This window comes from Oreochromis aureus, linkage group 2, assembly GCF_013358895.1.
Source record: "Oreochromis aureus strain Israel breed Guangdong linkage group 2, ZZ_aureus, whole genome shotgun sequence".
Lineage (NCBI taxonomy): Eukaryota > Metazoa > Chordata > Actinopteri > Cichliformes > Cichlidae > Oreochromis > Oreochromis aureus.
The window spans coordinates 3,820,082-3,838,368 of record NC_052943.1 but is presented as its reverse complement, the minus strand read 5'-3'; the positions used below and the strand labels follow the sequence as shown (position 1 = coordinate 3,838,368).

The 18,287-nt window shown below is 41.9% G+C and overlaps 2 protein-coding genes across 2 annotated transcripts in view; both read left to right on the top strand.

Annotated features, from left to right (window-relative positions):
* Positions 1–3,731, top strand: part of nrg2b (neuregulin 2b) — a 64,201-nt gene extending 60,470 nt beyond the window's left edge. The window contains exons 10-11 of the mRNA XM_039615509.1: positions 1,655–1,838; positions 2,830–3,731. Of these exons, the coding sequence (XP_039471443.1) occupies positions 1,655–1,838; positions 2,830–3,306 (661 nt within the window). The 3' untranslated portion in view covers positions 3,307–3,731. The remainder of the gene's footprint in view (positions 1–1,654; positions 1,839–2,829) is intronic.
* Positions 3,732–13,150: 9,419 nt separating this feature from the next.
* LOC116329421 (N-acetyllactosaminide beta-1,3-N-acetylglucosaminyltransferase 2) lies at positions 13,151–15,000 on the top strand. The gene is made up of 2 exons (XM_031751433.2): positions 13,151–13,235; positions 13,998–15,000. The coding sequence occupies exon 2, from the start codon at positions 14,002–14,004 to the stop codon at positions 14,998–15,000; it is 999 nt and encodes a 332-aa protein (XP_031607293.2). The 5' UTR covers positions 13,151–13,235; positions 13,998–14,001.
* The last annotated feature ends 3,287 nt before the right edge of the window (positions 15,001–18,287 follow it).

The following is an 18,287-nucleotide window of genomic DNA, read 5'->3' as shown; positions in this document are numbered from 1 at the left end:
GTAGGTGTGTACTTGACTAGCTGATATCGACATAACGGGGAAACATCTGGCTTTGACTATTGTTCACCTGTAGTTTGAATACTGAACATTTGCCTGTTTAAATCATAGGAACTGTCACTATACAGAGATGTGCTTCTGAATGTGGACGATGCGTCTTCTGATTTTGTAATGCAGTTCTGCTTGTGTTGAGTGATGTAAACAACTGATCGATCTAAACTCTTTAAACGTCAAAATTGATCATTAGATTTTTTATGACACAACAATGGTGAGTGTTACCACCCTCTGCTCTTTGTAACTTAATGCGATCTTTCTGTTTTCGTGTTTTGGACAAGATTTTGGAGTATATCTTCGCAGTAGCAATTGACCGCAAAGTAAAGCTACCGGAAATGTACAACCCTGCATCCGGTCTCAAACCAGGAAGTTAGCATTTTCTCGTGCACAGGGTCTATTATAATGTGTAAAAAGATATAGCAGTGGTGAAGGCAATGACATTCAATTCAAAATGTTATCCAGTTGTATTATTATTATTATCATTATTATTATTATCATTGTATGTTTGTTGTTCTTTAGGGTTTGGTTGTTAACTTACGGGGAATGCAGTACGACTCTTACGATTCTACTCACCTAGTTTTGATACACAGGCGTGACATCTTTTTTTTTTTTTCACCCGTGAGTTTGTGAAGATAAGAGAAACAGGGCGACAGCAGAGTTCACCGGAACAGGAGAACCCTGAAAAAAGTTCAAAGATCAAAAACTACAACATGAAAAGCACAGACTGAGGCTGCACTGACACTTTTCATTGTATTTAACACTCAGTTGCACTTCAGCTCTTTGCATATTATAACTTCTCTCCTCCACGTCTGGCTCATGGATCAACAACAGTACAAGCAAGAGTGGCCCACAGGCTCGTCATACCACACACTTTGTACACTGCCTCCATCTGACAACAGAGCTCACTTCAGGCAGACGGGTTTATCTCTGGACTAGAGCGGACAGCGAGCGCGCTACCTCTGCTCGACCATAAAACCAGCTTTAGCTCTGCTACAGACTGGTGACCTGTCCAGGGTGTACCTCATTTCTCTCCCTATCACAGCTGGAGTAGGCTCAAGCTTCCCCATGACCTTCATTTGGTCGGAAGAAAATGAATGGATGGATGTTAATACTGCATAATAATAAATAACTAGTATTTCAGAATATGGGACACGGATGCACAAGTAAAGCTGAACTCAGTGAGCGGCAGGAGTCATTCAGTTCTTGTTGGAGTGATTGCACATGAGCAGTAATGTCTTTTATACTCTTGTGATTGACTAAGCAGGTTTGTTGGCACTTAATGGGGGAAGAAAGGTGAACCTGAGCCAGCTGGTTGCAGTGTTTCTGTTTGAAGTTTTTTCCTTCCATAGTTCAAAGACTTACAGATCACAATGAGGGCTGGATTTTGTGTGTGTTATGCTGCTTTTCAGGGAACAGACAGATGTGTGACCTCTTTCAAAATATCATGATTAAGCCGTTGGTGCAGCTGAGCGCCTCAATAATGCAGTATCTACAGGAGTGCACACTTACTAAGTGCATTGTTAAAGTGAGTGATATGAGCATCTGTTAGAGGTAAAAATGGACAGAGTTGTGGTTATTTTTGTGTTATTCTAACCTCATCCAGGTATGTGTCTGCACTGACCACGCCAGCACGCCTGTCTCCAGTGGAGTTCCACTACCCCCCGCTGCCACCCCAGGTCCCCACTTTTCAGATCACCTCGCCCAACACAAGCCACGCCCTCTCTCTTCCTCCTGCTGCTGCCGCCTACCACAGAGACGATGACCAACCGCTGTTACGGTGCCCCGATGTACGTAAGCCAATATACATTGTATGCATATGTATTTACCAGAAGTAAACAAGCCACCATGACTGACGTAGTCTCTCCCTGCAGCATGTGTTTGAGTGCAGGCTGTACAGAGGTGTCTTTCTTTACTTTCTGTGCACCGATACTGCTGACAACAAAGCCGAGCCAAGGCTCGTGAAGCCGCATTCAACCTTCTGTGGGTTTATTGTGAAATATAATGATTTTTACTGTGGCAGGGACAGAATAGCATGACATACAGTAACTGCTTCCTAATGTCCAAAAGCCACCAAAAGATTGATGTAACAAACAGATGGCTTTGTCATGGAAGATGGCTGAGCCTGGCTCTGGTTAAAAGGGAGTTTTTTCTTCCCACTGTCACCAAGTGCTTCCTCAAAGGGGCCCTTCTGATTGTTGGGGTTTTCCTTATAATATTGTATGGTCTTTCCCTTACAATATAAAATGCTTTGAGGCAGCTGTTATTGTGATTTTGTGCTATATTAAGTGAACTGGATTGAAAGTCAAAACGCCTGAAGTGCCTTAAACCTGTATTTTTTTCTAATCGCCAGCAGGGGGTGACTGGTTACAAACAGAAGTGTACAAAGAAAAAGGGGCTTCATCTTCCCTGATTTATGACATCATTAAACACCTTTCTTATAGCTTTATGATCTCAGTTGCTAAAATGACATCTTGTAAAATACAACATTAACTTAATGCTTAATGTTGTAAATTATGGTCCCCAGTTGAGTAAATTGGGAGGATACTGAAGTGTAAGTTTTAGGCCAAATCCACCTTGTGATTAGCAAGCTGCTACCATGTGAGCATGCAGTCTCTTGATATACACTTTTAAAACACCAAGACAGTCATGGTGAAGAGTGCTCAGTTGAAGGCTTCACAGCAGGAGCTCCTTCTCTTATATGCACAGGCAGACAAACACACCAGTGTGTCAATAAATTTGTTCAGCCATTCTAAGAAATCTGTGTTTTCTCTGTTTCAGGATGGAAGTTTATACAGGCAGCCCCGACGTCCACGACGACCCTACCTGACGGAGAGCACAGGAAGTCTACCGTCCAGCCCCTACCGGCTCCCTGATGATGAGGCTTATGAGACGACGCAGGAGTACGCCTCTTCACGGGAACCCATCAGAAGCCGGCGTCGCCCACGACGCAACCGACTCAACGGACATATCTCCCAGCGCTCGGCGGGTTTACGGGACTACAGCTCACAGAGCTTCAGCCAGTCAGAAGAGGAGGAGGAGGACGAGGAGGAAGAGGATGCTCATGGGGAGAGCACGCCTTTCCTCAGTATGCAGAACATGAACATGGACCCGCCTCTAAATGTCCCGGGTTTCCGTTCGTCATCCGGTGCAGACACACGGACTCACCGCGGGCTGAGTCGGCCAGGGACGCGCAGCAACGGGCAGAGCCGCGGCTCCCAGTCGCAGCGCTCCAAGGCTGACAACATGCCCCTTTAAGACTTAACCTCCCTCCGACGCCCACCATTACACCCCCGCCACCTCCCGCCCTCTCCACCTCACACACTCCCCTTCCTCTTACACACAACCCGTGGACTAGAGACCTGCACCTAGGAGAAATATTTTTATTTTGTATAACAGACAGATATTCTAAACAAATGAAATATTTATTTTCATTTCAGCAAAAATTGTCTACTAGCTAACAGCAAAGACTTTTTTTATAACGGGGGGAGGGGATATTTATATGTAAAGTTTTTTGATTTACAGCATTATGAGAGATGAAAAAAATAAGAGAATTACGTGCCAATTTTTTCACAAGTTAGATAAATAGAATAATATTGTGGTGCCTTTTGCTGTATGCTGAAGTCGGAGGTCCCATTGAGTTTTTGTAGCCTTTCTTATAAAGACTCCTCGTTTTTATAGAGACCAACCCTCTTCCTTCCTTTTGCTTTGGTTTGTTTCTCTGATTTGGGATCTTCCTCTTTTTGAACTGTGATCTGATTATGTCATCATGCAATATTGATTCCTCCTCTGTAAAAGGTGTCTGTTTACATGAGTATGACCCACGCGATGCGCTCGTTTCACAGGGACATTTAGTCACTGACGCAACCAAGATGTGTAGGGTAGTTTCCTCGGATGAACACACATCGGTCATTTATGTCCTCGTTCGCTGCCTGTCAGTCATTTCTTGTTATTTCTGTAAAAGCAGGAACGTTGGGGAGTTGTTGAGGGAAAGTGACTCCAGATTCCTCGTGTAGGTATTCAGGGTGCTGCCATGACATTGGTGGTGGTTGTAGTGTGCGCGTACTGTATGTGTGTGTGTGTGCGTGCGTGCCTGTATCCATTCTGCACGCCTCATGAAGCCTCATTCGGTTGGCGCCTCTGTTCACCTTGGAGGGTGTGATCTCTGTTGTTTGACTGACACGCTCCTCTCCACCGATCCTCACGCTGCCAGAAGCTCCATTGCACTGTAAGAACCTCCCTCCGTGAGCAGTCATTGGCCAGGGAGCTGCCGATCCAAACCGAACCTAACCAATCCAGTTGTAATCCAGCCTGACTCTGGCCTCCCGTGGACTGCCTAGCCCGCTCGTTTCCTATGCCAGCAGCTTAGAGCCGCACTGTGTCTCAGGACTTCCCCATCACATCACAGCCAAAAAGACTCAAAGCAGAGAACGCACGTCATCTCAGTCACAGTTCAGTCCGCAGGTCAGATCCACATCCCCTCACTCCCCTTCTTTTCGCCATCTATCAGGTTTCTCGCGCTTACTTGTGGCTAAAGGACGGTAAATGACGCGTTTGATTAAACTTTTGGAATCGGTAGGCGGATTCAGTTACTTCTTCTTTTTTTTTTTTAACTTCAAGAGGTTATGTGTGCGTTTAAGTGAGCATGTGTGTAGCCGTGTTAAAAAGATGAAGTTGTGCAGAGACGGCATCTGTTTGCGCTCTGATGCAGGGGCGTAACCTTGGAATTCTGCCCCCACCACTGAAAGGTGGATCTCCCTCTGGGTTTCTCATTTTCGCTCTTTTTCCTTTTTAAAAAAATTTGTTTGTTTGTTTGTTTTAAAAAAAAAAGATATCCCACCGGAAGCTATGTGGGAGCACATTTTGCCACACTAGTAACGGCGCTGCTCCGATCGGGAAGAAGCACCACGTGCGGGTTCACATTGCTGGGAAGAGAGTTTCCGAGGCTGATTCTACCTTTTTAGTTAGCTCACATGGTTGTATATGATAATCCTGATTACTGCATCCTTGATTTGCATTCCTGTACCTTTTATCGACTGAACTTTATTTGCTTGGTCACACTGACTGACCGAATGATCTGTTATGTGTGTCTACGTCTGCCCCTTCCACCCACCACATCGCAACCTCACCGTCACGTCTTCCTCGCCCTCTTACAGAAGCAACTAGCAGACAAAGTTAAGTCCAGTGAGTAAAACCAAACAGCACACTACCAGTAGACCGATCATGTCAGAAACTCTTCCACTGCAGATGTACATCAGGTTCTGAGACCCTTAGAGAGACCCTTTGAAACTCACTGAGGAAAATGATACTGTGTTAGATACAATGTGTCCCGATTAGACTTCATTTCCGATATGTAGAGTTTTGTTTTCTGTCTGTTTTCCCACATACAGGCAATGCATGGATCACAGATATAGAAATTATTCCCTCAGATTTAGGAGAAATCGTATGATATGAAAATACAATTTGGGTTCACGGCCCAGTGGTCTGGCTAGTTTTGTCTTACTATCACTGTAATCAATCTGGGATTTGCAAACGATTTGAAATTACTGCAAGTGAGGATAGTGTGCTTCTAGAGCTAGTCGAATTGTTGACAACCCCACCCTCTTTCTCCTCGACCCCACCCCACCCCTCCCCTGCGCTTCCCACCCACCTTTTTTACGAACACACGTATCTCTCTCACGCACATACATGCATATCCACAATGAAGCACACACACTGAGCACACAGACATACACCGTGCATACACAGACACACTCACACAGCCCCTCTCATGTTTGTTTGTCAAGCAGTTTGTCTTTTTTACCTGCCAACCTACTTTTTCCTCCTCCTACTCCTCATCTTCCTCCCCTCCTCTCTACCCCAAATCCCCTGCATGTCCTAGTGGTACTGGTAGTTGGGTGCATGGAAAAAGCAGCAAGCAAATCTTTTTTTTCCACTCGGTGAAAAAAATAATAATAATAACAATAATAAAATGAAATAAAAAACGTGTCCTCATTTTAACATTCAGCAATAAATCCCCTTCTCTTCATGTCCATCATTCTTGGAATATGCTAGAAGATTTTTTGCAAGTTTTATCAAAAACATACTACTTGTAAAAGAAGAAAAATCCAAAACCACCCCTTCATATGAAAAATAAAACTTTATTCCTACCATTTTAAAACAGTCCTGTCATCTTTGTAACTGAAATACTGTGATTGCCTCTTTAGCAAGCAGAAGGTTTGAGATGATCAGAAGCATATCCACTCTCACTGAGGTCATCTGAAGCCTAGAGCAGGTAAGAAAATAGCTGGAAACAGGATTTGGAGCAGTTTGACCTTTCAACTCACAGAGATTACTTACACACAAACACTGACAACATTCTTTAAAACCATCCACAACTATAATAGTTGTTTTCATTACTACTAAAGGTCTAACTGTTTTAAAGGAGTAAGGAGCTGAATGATCACATCTTCAGTCTCTTACCAGAATATCAGATGATTCTTTTGTATTTAAGCTCTCAGTTTTTAACTAATCAGGTATGCTGACACTATTCACAGCCCACATTCTGACATGAACAACTAATAATGTCCATTATGATCCAATTCACGGTTGATCGAGAACAAGCTAGGTTTCTGAAACTTTTCGAAGCCGGGAACCAAAACTGGGGCCCAAAGGGTCCTAACACTAACATACAGCACACATTTACAACTGTTTGTACTCTCACCTGCAGCTGAAACTGTTTGTAAGACTTTGCCTAAATACTTAAAATACTTAAGGCACAATGTGTCACAATCCTGCAGTTTTCTACTGGATCAGAGATAACAAGGGAAGGAATAAAAAAGAAAATATGCACTCTTTATAAGAATATTATCTAGAATATTACAAAACAACCTTGATTTGTGAACTCTTTAGCTTAAGGTTGTGAGCCCTGCTGGGATGTTGAGATAAGCAGATATTTTTGATTCAGATTCATGTTGATGGTGATGGCACACATTTTCAAAGAAAGAAAAGGAAAACATCACATCTTATGCATATAATGTGCTACTATGTACATGTATGGCTGTAAAACAGAGAGGCCACAGCTCTGTCCACAGTTTCTGCCTCCTACAAACACTGAGAAGGGAGTGTTTAGGTAAGATTGGTTGGTGATTGTTGTCTTAGGGTTTTCCCAAGCTGATTCACACTTGTTTTCCATGACAGCTGTTGCAACACCTTAGCGTCAGGATTGCAGACACACCACATTATTTAAATGCAACTTTTTTTACTCAGAGTTCTTGTCTGACCTGATGGGTGTACGGATCACAGGAATCTGCCCATAAAAAGATTACCAGGTAATGAAGTCTTCCTTAAGCCGCTAAAAAAAAAGATTAGGTGGAGATGTAGGATGGCACAGAATAAAGTTCTGTTTCCAAACTGATGTCTGGTTATTCATGTGTACAAGACTAAATTAATGAACTAGTGAAGTTTCTGATAGTTTAAAACATGTGCTTCTAGATCACTTTTTTAGTTTCATACCCACATTGATATGTTTTACCTTTTATTTTTTCTGTGGTTCTGGGGTAGTGACACCGACAGCTGAATCATTAATAAATGTTATTAGTTTTGTATTTGTTTTTATTTATTATGCACTACAGTGATGTGTTTCCCATTGTTTGTGGGTGGAATTTCTCTTTGTTTCACAAGTGGGTGTATCCATGCTGCATATATTTAACTGTCAGTCAGCTCAGCAGAAGCCAAAGCAGCCTCTTCAGCCAGAGAGCTCAAAGGAGGAGCTTCAGCTACAGAGGAAAACCTTCCTGTTAGACTGACTCACTGGATTTCATCTTTAATTCTTGAGTGGAGAGTTTACTCAGACTAAATGAGTCGAAACTGTGCTGGACAACGTTCCTCAACTAGATAACAAAAACCACGTGATTATTCAGCGAAGTAGAGCCTTCATTAAAAACAGGTAAGCAAAGAAAACTGCTGACAGCTTCATTAACCTTGTCAGGTTTTGGTCATCATAAATGGTAACTCTGACCCCTATATTTGGGAAGAGACCAAAACAGGGTTTTTAGAAAAACTGTGATTTTTTTGATGCTTGTTGGTTAAAATTATGATTTTCTTTCTACCCTCACTGGGAAAACAATATAATATAAGCAAAAAATTATATATTCTGATTGGCTGGGGGTCAGAATAGGAGTAGGGAAGTCTGGGCTGTCACTGATTTAGACCTAAGAAGGTAAGTTTTTTAAAATGACATCATCTTTTCAGTTTCCTGTAAACACAAGGAATTTGTAGACTGCGTTTGTTTGTTTATCTGCTAATAAAAATGTGCTTAACTCTTTTTCATACTTCAAAGTCTGACTAAATTTAACTCTAAATAAAAGTTCCTTTTGAACTTGTGATAATTATCTGCTAAAAACGACACTACTAAATTTGAATCAAAGCACATAATCTTTGATTGGTGGAGTCAAGATTTCACATGGCTTTAAAATGACCAGAAAAAAATTGCTTTGCCTCTTAATGCTTACATGCCAAATGAGCCAATTATAATGGCTGTTAAACATCATGTGATCAAAAAGAACTCAGCTAAAATCTATTTTACACACTCGTTTGTGAGATCACTGTTAGATATGGCCTGAGTTTATCTCTTTTGCCCTTTTGTAATCTTCCATTTCCTCATCATGCTTCTTCACTTCATTTCTCTGCAGAGCTTTGCCTCTTGCTCCACATACACATGAATTTGTTATTGTACATTTAATAATTGTTTTATATTTTGAAACTCAGAAATTGTCAGACGTCAGATTTCTCCAGAGTAACTTGGTGTTTGTGTATTTGCAGCTGAATGGCACGGTGTTACTTTCGCTGGCACAGGGTGTTGATCTGTGTTTGCACGCCTTGCATCTTCCTGGCCCTGCTCTTTGTCTACGTTGGTCTCACGGTGTGTATGAGCATGAGGAGCATGGCAGCACCAGCGACTGAAATCATGCCAAAGAGTCCTCATTTTGTGGCCAATGGAATTTTAAGAAATAAGAGCTTCGCCCGCTCCCTAAAACTTTCTGGGAGAACCAACGGCACAAAAGGCTTTTTGGAACCAGCTCCAGCTGGTCGTTGACCACCAATTTAACTCCATCCTGCAACCCCAAAAAGCCAAGAGATCAATGAAGAATAGCAGCTTTGATGATTTCCTGCTGAAGAAGAGTTTCTCTGCAGTTCGCAGCTTCGACAACGTGATGTATAATGTTGAAGAATTACCAGAGCGGGTGCAAGACTTCACCAGGTACATGCAGAGAAGAGACTACCGGTTCTCCTCCAGCCAGGTGGAGAATGTGGAGCTCAGGGAAAAGACGAGCAGGAGCCCCTCTGCTTCTCTTCGCCATCAAAACAACACCGGATAACTTCAACAACCGACAGGCTATTCGGCAGACCTGGGGCCAGGTGGGATGGGTGGCAGGACAGAAGATAAATGGCAGTGGCAGAGATAATGGTGGAGCCTATGTCCGCAGGGTGTTCCTGCTGGGCAAGCAAAATACCAAAGAACCAGGTGTGGATGTGTCTGAGTTACTCAAGTTGGAGAGTAACTTTTATGGAGACATTCTGCAGTGGGACTTTGAGGATACATTTTTTAATCTCACCTTGAAGGATGTGCTCTTCTGGAGCTGGTTCTCACACTCTTGCAAGCAAACTCACTTTGTCTTCAAAGGAGATGATGACATCTTTGTCAACACACCAAAACTGATAACCTACCTCCAGATCCAGATGGAGAAGCCGCATGTGAAGAAGAACATGCACAACTTCATGTTTGGAGATGTCATAGGAGCAGCCTCACCCAACCGAGTGAACATCTCAAAGTACTTTATCCCACACAGCTTCTACAAAGGGTTATACCCTGCGTATGCAGGCGGAGGAGGGTTGGTGTACTCGGGTCAGTTGACCAGACGTCTGCACTTAATTTCTAAAAGAGTTCACTTGTTCCCCATCGATGACGTGTACGTAGGGATGTGCATGGTTCGGCTCAATGCCTTCCCCATGCACAACCATGCCTTCCTCATGTTTGACTTTCCCAAAAATGAAGGGAAAGACCCGTGTTCATACCACACCATCTTAGTGATGCACAAGCGAAGCCCCAACCAGGTGGTGAAACTTTGGGCTGACTTGAAACACACACAGCCACAATGTCGAGATGTGGCTCTGAGAGTTGAATAGAAGAAGAAAAACAAAATAATCTCCAGCACTTTGTTGCCAACTTAAAATGCCTCTGAGCAGCTATACAGGCATATATGGTATTTAAGTTCCGTAGTAACTGGGCCATTAAAACTGCATACAGTGTATTACACAGTATTGTTTGTGGGCAAATTTGAACTAATGGACTCTCTGTGGCCAAGTTGGTGAGATTCTGTTGAGGTCACTGTGTCTACTATTTATTTTTTCACTTTATGGGTCTACGTTCTCCACTTATATTTAATAACACTAAACAATGTGAATGACTAACACTTTAATAATAATTTGCAAAGGATTACATCTGTGTGTCTGCCTCTCTGTGACCAGCTTCTACAACCACACTTCTTGTAGCTGCTGACATTTTTCTCACATACAAGGTCTTGAATAATCAGGCCCTGTTTTAGATCTACTAGTACTGTATCACCTCAACAGAGCACTTCCTGCTCAGAAGGCTTAATTGTGGTTTCTAGGGTACTTCAAAGTAGAATGGGAGGCAGAGCCTTCAGCTTTCAGGCCACTTTGGATTCAGGAGACTGACTCACTCTTTGCTTTTAAGTTTAGGCCTAAAACTAAACTTTCTTTTTTTCTAAACATTCCAGTTTGAGCTACTTCAGGTGACCCTGAACCCTCCTTTAGTTATGCTTATTTATGTGTCTTTTGTTCTGTCTCCCTCCCCTACCCCCAACTGGTCTCAGCAGATGGCCGCCCCTCCGTGAGCCTGGTTTTGCCTGATGATACTTCCTCTTAAAAGGGAGATTTTCCTTCCCACTTTCACCAAGTGCTTGCTCAAACATTTGGGGGTTAGGGTTTTCTCTCTACAATTGTCTTTACCTCACATATAAAGCTGCTATTGTGATTTAGATCATTTAAAAAATGTTTTTATTAACATACAGTGTTTTTAATGTCTTTTTTCATTTCTTTTATTCTCCTGTTTACTGCTATTCACATTATTATTAACTGGACATAACTTGCAGACAGCAACCTGGTTCATTAAACTTTGACTACTAAATAAAGTGCCTTGACACATATTATTGTGATTTGGTGCTTTATCAATTGTTTTTTAAATTAACATAAAGTATTTTTAAAAAATGCTCCTGTTTAATGCCATTCATTATATTAAGAAATGGAAATAACTTAGAGACTTGAGACAGCGGCCTGCTTCACTCAGTCGCAATGCTCCAAGGCTGACGCCCACCATTACAGCCTCCTGGCCTGTCCACCTCAGTAAAGACTTTTTTTTTATAATGGGAGGAGGGGATATTTATATGTAAAGTTTTTTTTATTTACAATATTATGTGAGATTAAAAAAAATAAGAGAATTACATGCCAAGTTAAATATATAGAATAATATTGTGGTGCCTTTTGCTGTGTGCTGAAGTCAGAGGTCTCATTGAGTTTAAGAAGCCTTTCTTATACAGACTTTTTTAGAAACCAACCCTCTTCCCTCCTTTTGTTTGTTGTTTGTTTCTCTGATTTGGGATCTTCCACTTTTTGAACTGTGATGTGGTTATGCCATCGTGCAGCATTGATTCCTCCTGTGTAAAAGGTGTCTGTTTACATGAGTATGACTCGTTGGATTCATGTGGAGTCATGGCTCTGTCATGGCTCACTGAGCCAGATCAAGATGACAGACTCATCCTTTTAACGATATTATCAACACGTTTAATTTCCCTGCAATGACATGTAAAAGTGGCTGCTGTCATTCAAGTTATGGAATCACTGCAGGTATTTAAATAAGAAAAAAAAAACATTCATATACAACATCCATACAAGCCATTTATTAGGCTGAACACACAGGTACAACAAAATAAGAAAAAAACTAAATGCAACAACTAACCTAAACTGGGAGAATACTAAAATAACATGGACCCTAAAAGACACAAAGGTAGCTGAACAGAGACAAGGGACAAAGGGAGACTGGGATATACATACACAGCACGGTGTTAAGGGAAGTGGAAACACCAGGGAGCTTAGCGGGAACAAATTAAACCTAATGAGAAAGGGGACGTGAACTGAACTCAATGCACATGAGACAAGGGGCTGTCAAAATTAAACAGGAAGTGACACGCAGACTGAGACCAAGACAAGGACACATAAGCTTGACAGTAAAACAGGGGACAAACAGACATGGAAGCACACGACGTACTGGGGAGACAAAGGATGAAACATAAGGAGAGGAACATGGGAACAGGTAAGGGAGGCGAAACGCAGAGATGTGCAAGAGAGGGAGCATGGGACAGAGAGAGAGGGCGTGAGGAACACGGAGGGAAAGGGAGAATTAAAACATGGAGACAAGACATAAGGGGAAAAGCTAAAGGAACTAAACAACCTAAAAATAAACCTTAATCACTAAAAATAAACAATATAATCAGAGACACGTGGGCACCAGAAAACTAAACTAGGCAACATAACCCATTCTTCAAAATCAAAACAATGAAACAATAAGATTCATAAGTCCCAAAACACAAACACTGGGTGAAAGACCGAGAACCATGAGACAAGTATTATGTAATGTTTTTTTTGTTTTTTTTAAATGAAAAAACGGTGAAATAATCAGACCAAAAAGAGACCTATAAACTGAAAGATCCCTTTTTTAAGTTTGTGAGTATGAAATGTGTTACCTTTTGCTTTTCTCAGCGGCTCTGGGGTACTGACACGAAGAGTCAGTCCATAATAAATGTTATTAGTTTTGTATTTGTCTTTATTTCTTATGGACTACATGGATGTGTTTCCAAGTGTTTGTGGGTGGAGTTTCTCTTTGTTTTACAAGTGGGTGGGTGTATCCATGCTGCATATATTTAACTGCCTGTCAGCTCGGCAGTAAAATATATGCGCTCAAAGGATGAGCTTCAGCTGCAGAGGAAAACGTCCTGATAGACTGACTCACTGGAGTATATCTTTAATTCTTGTTAGAGAGTGAATGGCATTGTGCTGACAACGCTCCTCAACTAGATAACAACAAACACATGATTAGTCCGTGAGGTAGAGAGTCATCATTGAAACAGGTAAGCAAAGAAAACTGCTGACAGTTTCATTAACCTTGTCAGGTTGAAAGCCAAAACAGACTTTATAGAAAAATTGTGAATTTGTGATACTTGTTGATTGAAATTATGATTTTCTTTCACCCCAGATTAGGAAAACTATATAATAAAAGCAAAAATTACATATTCTGATTGCCAGAACAAATGAGCAGAAAAAATAGCTTTGCATCTCAATGCTTACATGCCAAATGAGCCAATTGAACTGGCTTTTAACCATTATGTGATCAAAAAGAGGCTAAAATCTATTTTACAAACTCGTTTGTGAGATGATTTGTAGATATGGTCTTAGTTTATCTCCTTTATCTCTTTTGCCCTCTTGTAAACCATTTCCTCTTCATGCTATGTTCCCACCTGTTCCCATCATCTCATTGACTGGGTTTTCCTTTACCCTTTGCCATATTGTACCACTTCCATCTGCACTGTGTGTGTTTGTTTCCTCCATGCTCCTGTTATTTCTTAGTTCTCAGTTTCCTAGTTTCTTAGTTTTTTGGTTTGAGTTTCATATTTCTAGTTTCTTGTTTTCAGTTTTGTTTTCTGTATTTGTGTAAGAGTTTTCCAGCAATAAAGCTGCTGTTTTAAGTTTACCTTTCTGTGTTTCAAGTCCTGCGTTAGGGTCCTCATCTTGCCTGCCACACAGCATAACCTTGGCAGGTTTTATATTTTGAAACTCAGAAATTGTCAGACGTCAGATTTCTCCAGAGTAACTTGGTGTTTGTGTATTTGCAGCTGAATGGCACGGTGTTACTTTCGCTGGCACAGGGTGTTGATCTGTGTTTGCACGCCTTGCATCTTCCTGGCCCTGCTCTTTGTCTACGTTGGTCTCACGGTGTGTATGAGCATGAGGAGCATGGCAGCACCAGCGACTGAAATCATGCCAAAGAGTCCTCATTTTGTGGCCAATGGAATTTTAAGAAATAAGAGCTTCGCCCCGCTCCCTAAAACTTTCTGGGAGAACCAACGGCACAAAAAGGCTTTTTGGAACCAGCTCCAGCTGGTCGTTGACCACCAATTTAACTCCATCCTGCAACCCCAAAAAGCCAAGAGATCAATGAAGAATAGCAGCTTTGATGATTTCCTGCTGAAGAAGAGTTTCTCTGCAGTTCGCAGCTTCGACAACGTGATGTATAATGTTGAAGAATTACCAGAGCGGGTGCAAGACTTCACCAGGTACATGCAGAGAAGAGACTACCCGGTTCTCCTCCAGCCAGGTGGAGAATGTGGAGCTCAGGGAAAAGACGAGCAGGAGCCCCCTCTGCTTCTCTTCGCCATCAAAACAACACCGGATAACTTCAACAACCGACAGGCTATTCGGCAGACCTGGGGCCAGGTGGGATGGGTGGCAGGACAGAAGATAAATGGCAGTGGCAGAGATAATGGTGGAGCCTATGTCCGCAGGGTGTTCCTGCTGGGCAAGCAAAATACCAAAGAACCAGGTGTGGATGTGTCTGAGTTACTCAAGTTGGAGAGTAACTTTTATGGAGACATTCTGCAGTGGGACTTTGAGGATACATTTTTTAATCTCACCTTGAAGGATGTGCTCTTCTGGAGCTGGTTCTCACACTCTTGCAAGCAAACTCACTTTGTCTTCAAAGGAGATGATGACATCTTTGTCAACACACCAAAACTGATAACCTACCTCCAGATCCAGATGGAGAAGCCGCATGTGAAGAAGAACATGCACAACTTCATGTTTGGAGACGTCATAGGAGCAGCCTCACCCAACCAGTGAACATCTCAAAGTACTTTATCCCACACAGCTTCTACAAGGGTTATACCCTGCGTATGCAGGCGGAGGAGGGTTGGTGTACTCGGGTCAGTTGACCAGACGTCTGCACTTAATTTCTAAAAGAGTTCACTTGTTCCCCATCGATGACGTGTACGTAGGGATGTGCATGGTTCGGCTCAATGCCTTCCCCATGCACAACCATGCCTTCCTCATGTTTGACTTTCCCAAAAATGAAGGGAAAGACCCGTGTTCATACCACACCATCTTAGTGATGCACAAGCGAAGCCCCAACCAGGTGGTGAAACTTTGGGCTGACTTGAAACACACACAGCCACAATGTCGAGATGTGGCTCTGAGAGTTGAATAGAAGAAGAAAAACAAAATAATCTCCAGCACTTTGTTGCCAACTTAAAATGCCTCTGAGCAGCTATACAGGCATATATGGTATTTAAGTTCAGTGGTAACTGGGGCGTAAAAACTGCATATAAAGAATAACAGGATTGCAGTAAAGGTGAAGTGGGAAATGTACAGGCTCAGAAATGTACGAAGGAACTCCTTTAAGGAAGATTCTAATAACCATTTTTGTAAAAAGGTATCAGAACCTTGTGCTATATTAATATAATATAAAACAATATTAGTACATGAAAAGGCAAATATTATTACAATCTAAATTGTAATTCTCATCAAAGCTTCAACCTGTTTTGTAGGACACATGAAAGAGAATTTTTAATACTAGCTTTTTGTCCAAAAGTTGAATCTGTTCATCTGGACGTAGCGTTTTGTGGGAGAAACGTTTCGTCACTCATCCAGGTGACTTCTTCAGTCTCAGCTGACTGCAGGTTTCCCCAATCTTATAAACAGTACATTTGCATAATGACTGAAACCAGCCCACTGAAGGAACAATGGGCTGTGAGGTCAGTTCCTTAATCTTAATTATGCAAATTCCCATGACCATTGATCAACAACCACTGACCAAAACCCACTGATCAAAGAACACTGATCAATGGCCATGAGTACCATTGACAGAGAGTTGGGGAATGGGGAACAATCACAGCATTGTAAGATGGTGACAGATGTACCCTTAGGCCCCCTCCTCGATTCAGAGATGGTCTTTCCCTTTTCACGTAAATGGCCTCCTTGACTCCGCGCTCAAACCAGCGTTCTTCCCTGTCCAGGATGTGTACATCCTCATCATTGAAAGAGTGTCCACTGGCCTGTAGGTGTAAATAAACTGCGGAGTCCTGGCCTGACGAGGTAGCTCTTCTGTGTTGTGCCTGGCTGCTGTGTCAGTGGGGATGGTGTTCGCTCTGTGTTGTAGCGTCCTGATGACGCCCAGTTTGTGCTCCAGTGGATGATGAGAGTCAAACCTTAGATACTGATCCGTATGCGTAGGTTTACGGTACACGTCAGCTTTTAGATGTCCCCATTACTGATGGAAATCTCACAGTCTAAGAAGGCTAACCTGCCACTTTTCATATCCTCCCTGGTGAATTTGATGTGTCGGTCCACCGAGTTAATGTGATCCGTGAATTGTGGCACGTCCTGAGATTTGATTTTCACCCAGGTGTCATCCACATATCTGAACCAATGGCTTGGTGGTGTTCCAGGGTAGGATAGCAAAGCCCTCTTTTCCACTTCTTCCATGTACAAATTGGCCATGATGGGTGAAACTGGGGAGCCCATGGCACACCCATGTTTCTGCCTGTAGAACTGACCCTTGTATGTGAAGTAGGTGGAATGAAGACACAGTGGGCTGGTTTCAGTCATTATGCAAATGTACTGTTTATAAGATTGGGGAAACCTGCAGTCAGCTGAGACTGAAGAAGTCACCTGGATGAGTGACGAAACGTTTCTCCCACAAAACGCTACGTCCAGATGAACAAATTCAACTTTTGGAGATTTACTTACCTGGATGATTGAGCATGCATCAAGACATACTAGCTTTTTGGTTGCCTACATTGTAGAGGGTGACTTTGCCTCCACACCTAAACAGTAAAATGGGACAGTCAGGAGTTGAAGTGGAATTCAGCAGGTGAGGTAACTGTAAGATCTGTGTAGTGGCTCAGCATAGGGAAAAGAATCACAAGTCTGTAATTTCTAATGTGAGCTCCAGTAGGTTTTCTTTGTGTATAGACTGTGATCAGCTGACCTGCTGCTTTTTGGGGATTTACACCACTGGAGTCAACAAGATGTAAACAGTTTCACAAGCTATCTTCACTGATGTGTATCCTCTACACTGACACTATACTGCCTTTATACTGTCTTTATACAATGTAGCATTAAGTTGGTGTAAAGTTGGAATTCAATTAATCTAAACATCATCAGCTTAATTTCAAATGTAATACTTGCTACACTTGATGTAACCGAACACTGACCATGAACACCACAGCCACTCTGCACCAGTCCAACAAAGAGTTTTCCTGTGAATTCTGAAAACTAACCTGCTTATTCTGGACAAAACTACCTAATATTGTAATGCGACATGTGAAGTTAGTATAGCTTAGTTTGTGTTGCAAGGCGTTTCACAATATGAAAATACATAATTTATCAAAACATATCATAAAGAAATCCAATATGTGATTAAAATTATGACATTACATGTCAAATTTAACTCTGCAGTTTATTAAACATCACTGAGTAGTCCTTACCTTTAAACCCAACCTGTCTTCTTCCTCCTCTGTCCGGTCTTTCTTCCAATATTTTTCTCCATATCTCAGTGAAGTTATCTCACACTCTTTTCCCTCCCTGGAGCAGCTGGACCTTTAGCTAGCAACACACAGTGAGACAAACAGCACACAAACAGTTTGTTTGTTTGCTGTCAATAAATAACACTCAAGTAAACTACAAATACCTAAAATTTCTACTTAAGTACAGTAATGAAGTATTTGCACTCCATTACTTCCCACCTCTGGTTATTGCCATTAGATTCTGATGGTGAGCATTTTGGTGAGATTCTGTTGAGGTCACTGTGTCTACTATTTATTTTTTCACTTCATGGATCTATATTCTCCACTTATATTTAATAAACAATGTGAATGACTAACACTTTAATTTGCAAAGGATAACATCTGTATGTCTGCCTATTTGTGACCAATTTCTACAAGCACACTTTTTGCAACATTTGACATTTTTTTCTCCTCACATACAAGGTCTTGAATAATCAGCCCCGTGTCATCTGAATGATATGCTAGTACTGTATCACCCCAACAGAGCACTTCCCTCTCAGAAGGCTTAACTGTGATTCCCAGGATACTTCAAAGTAGAATGGGAGGCAGAGCCTTCAGCTTTCA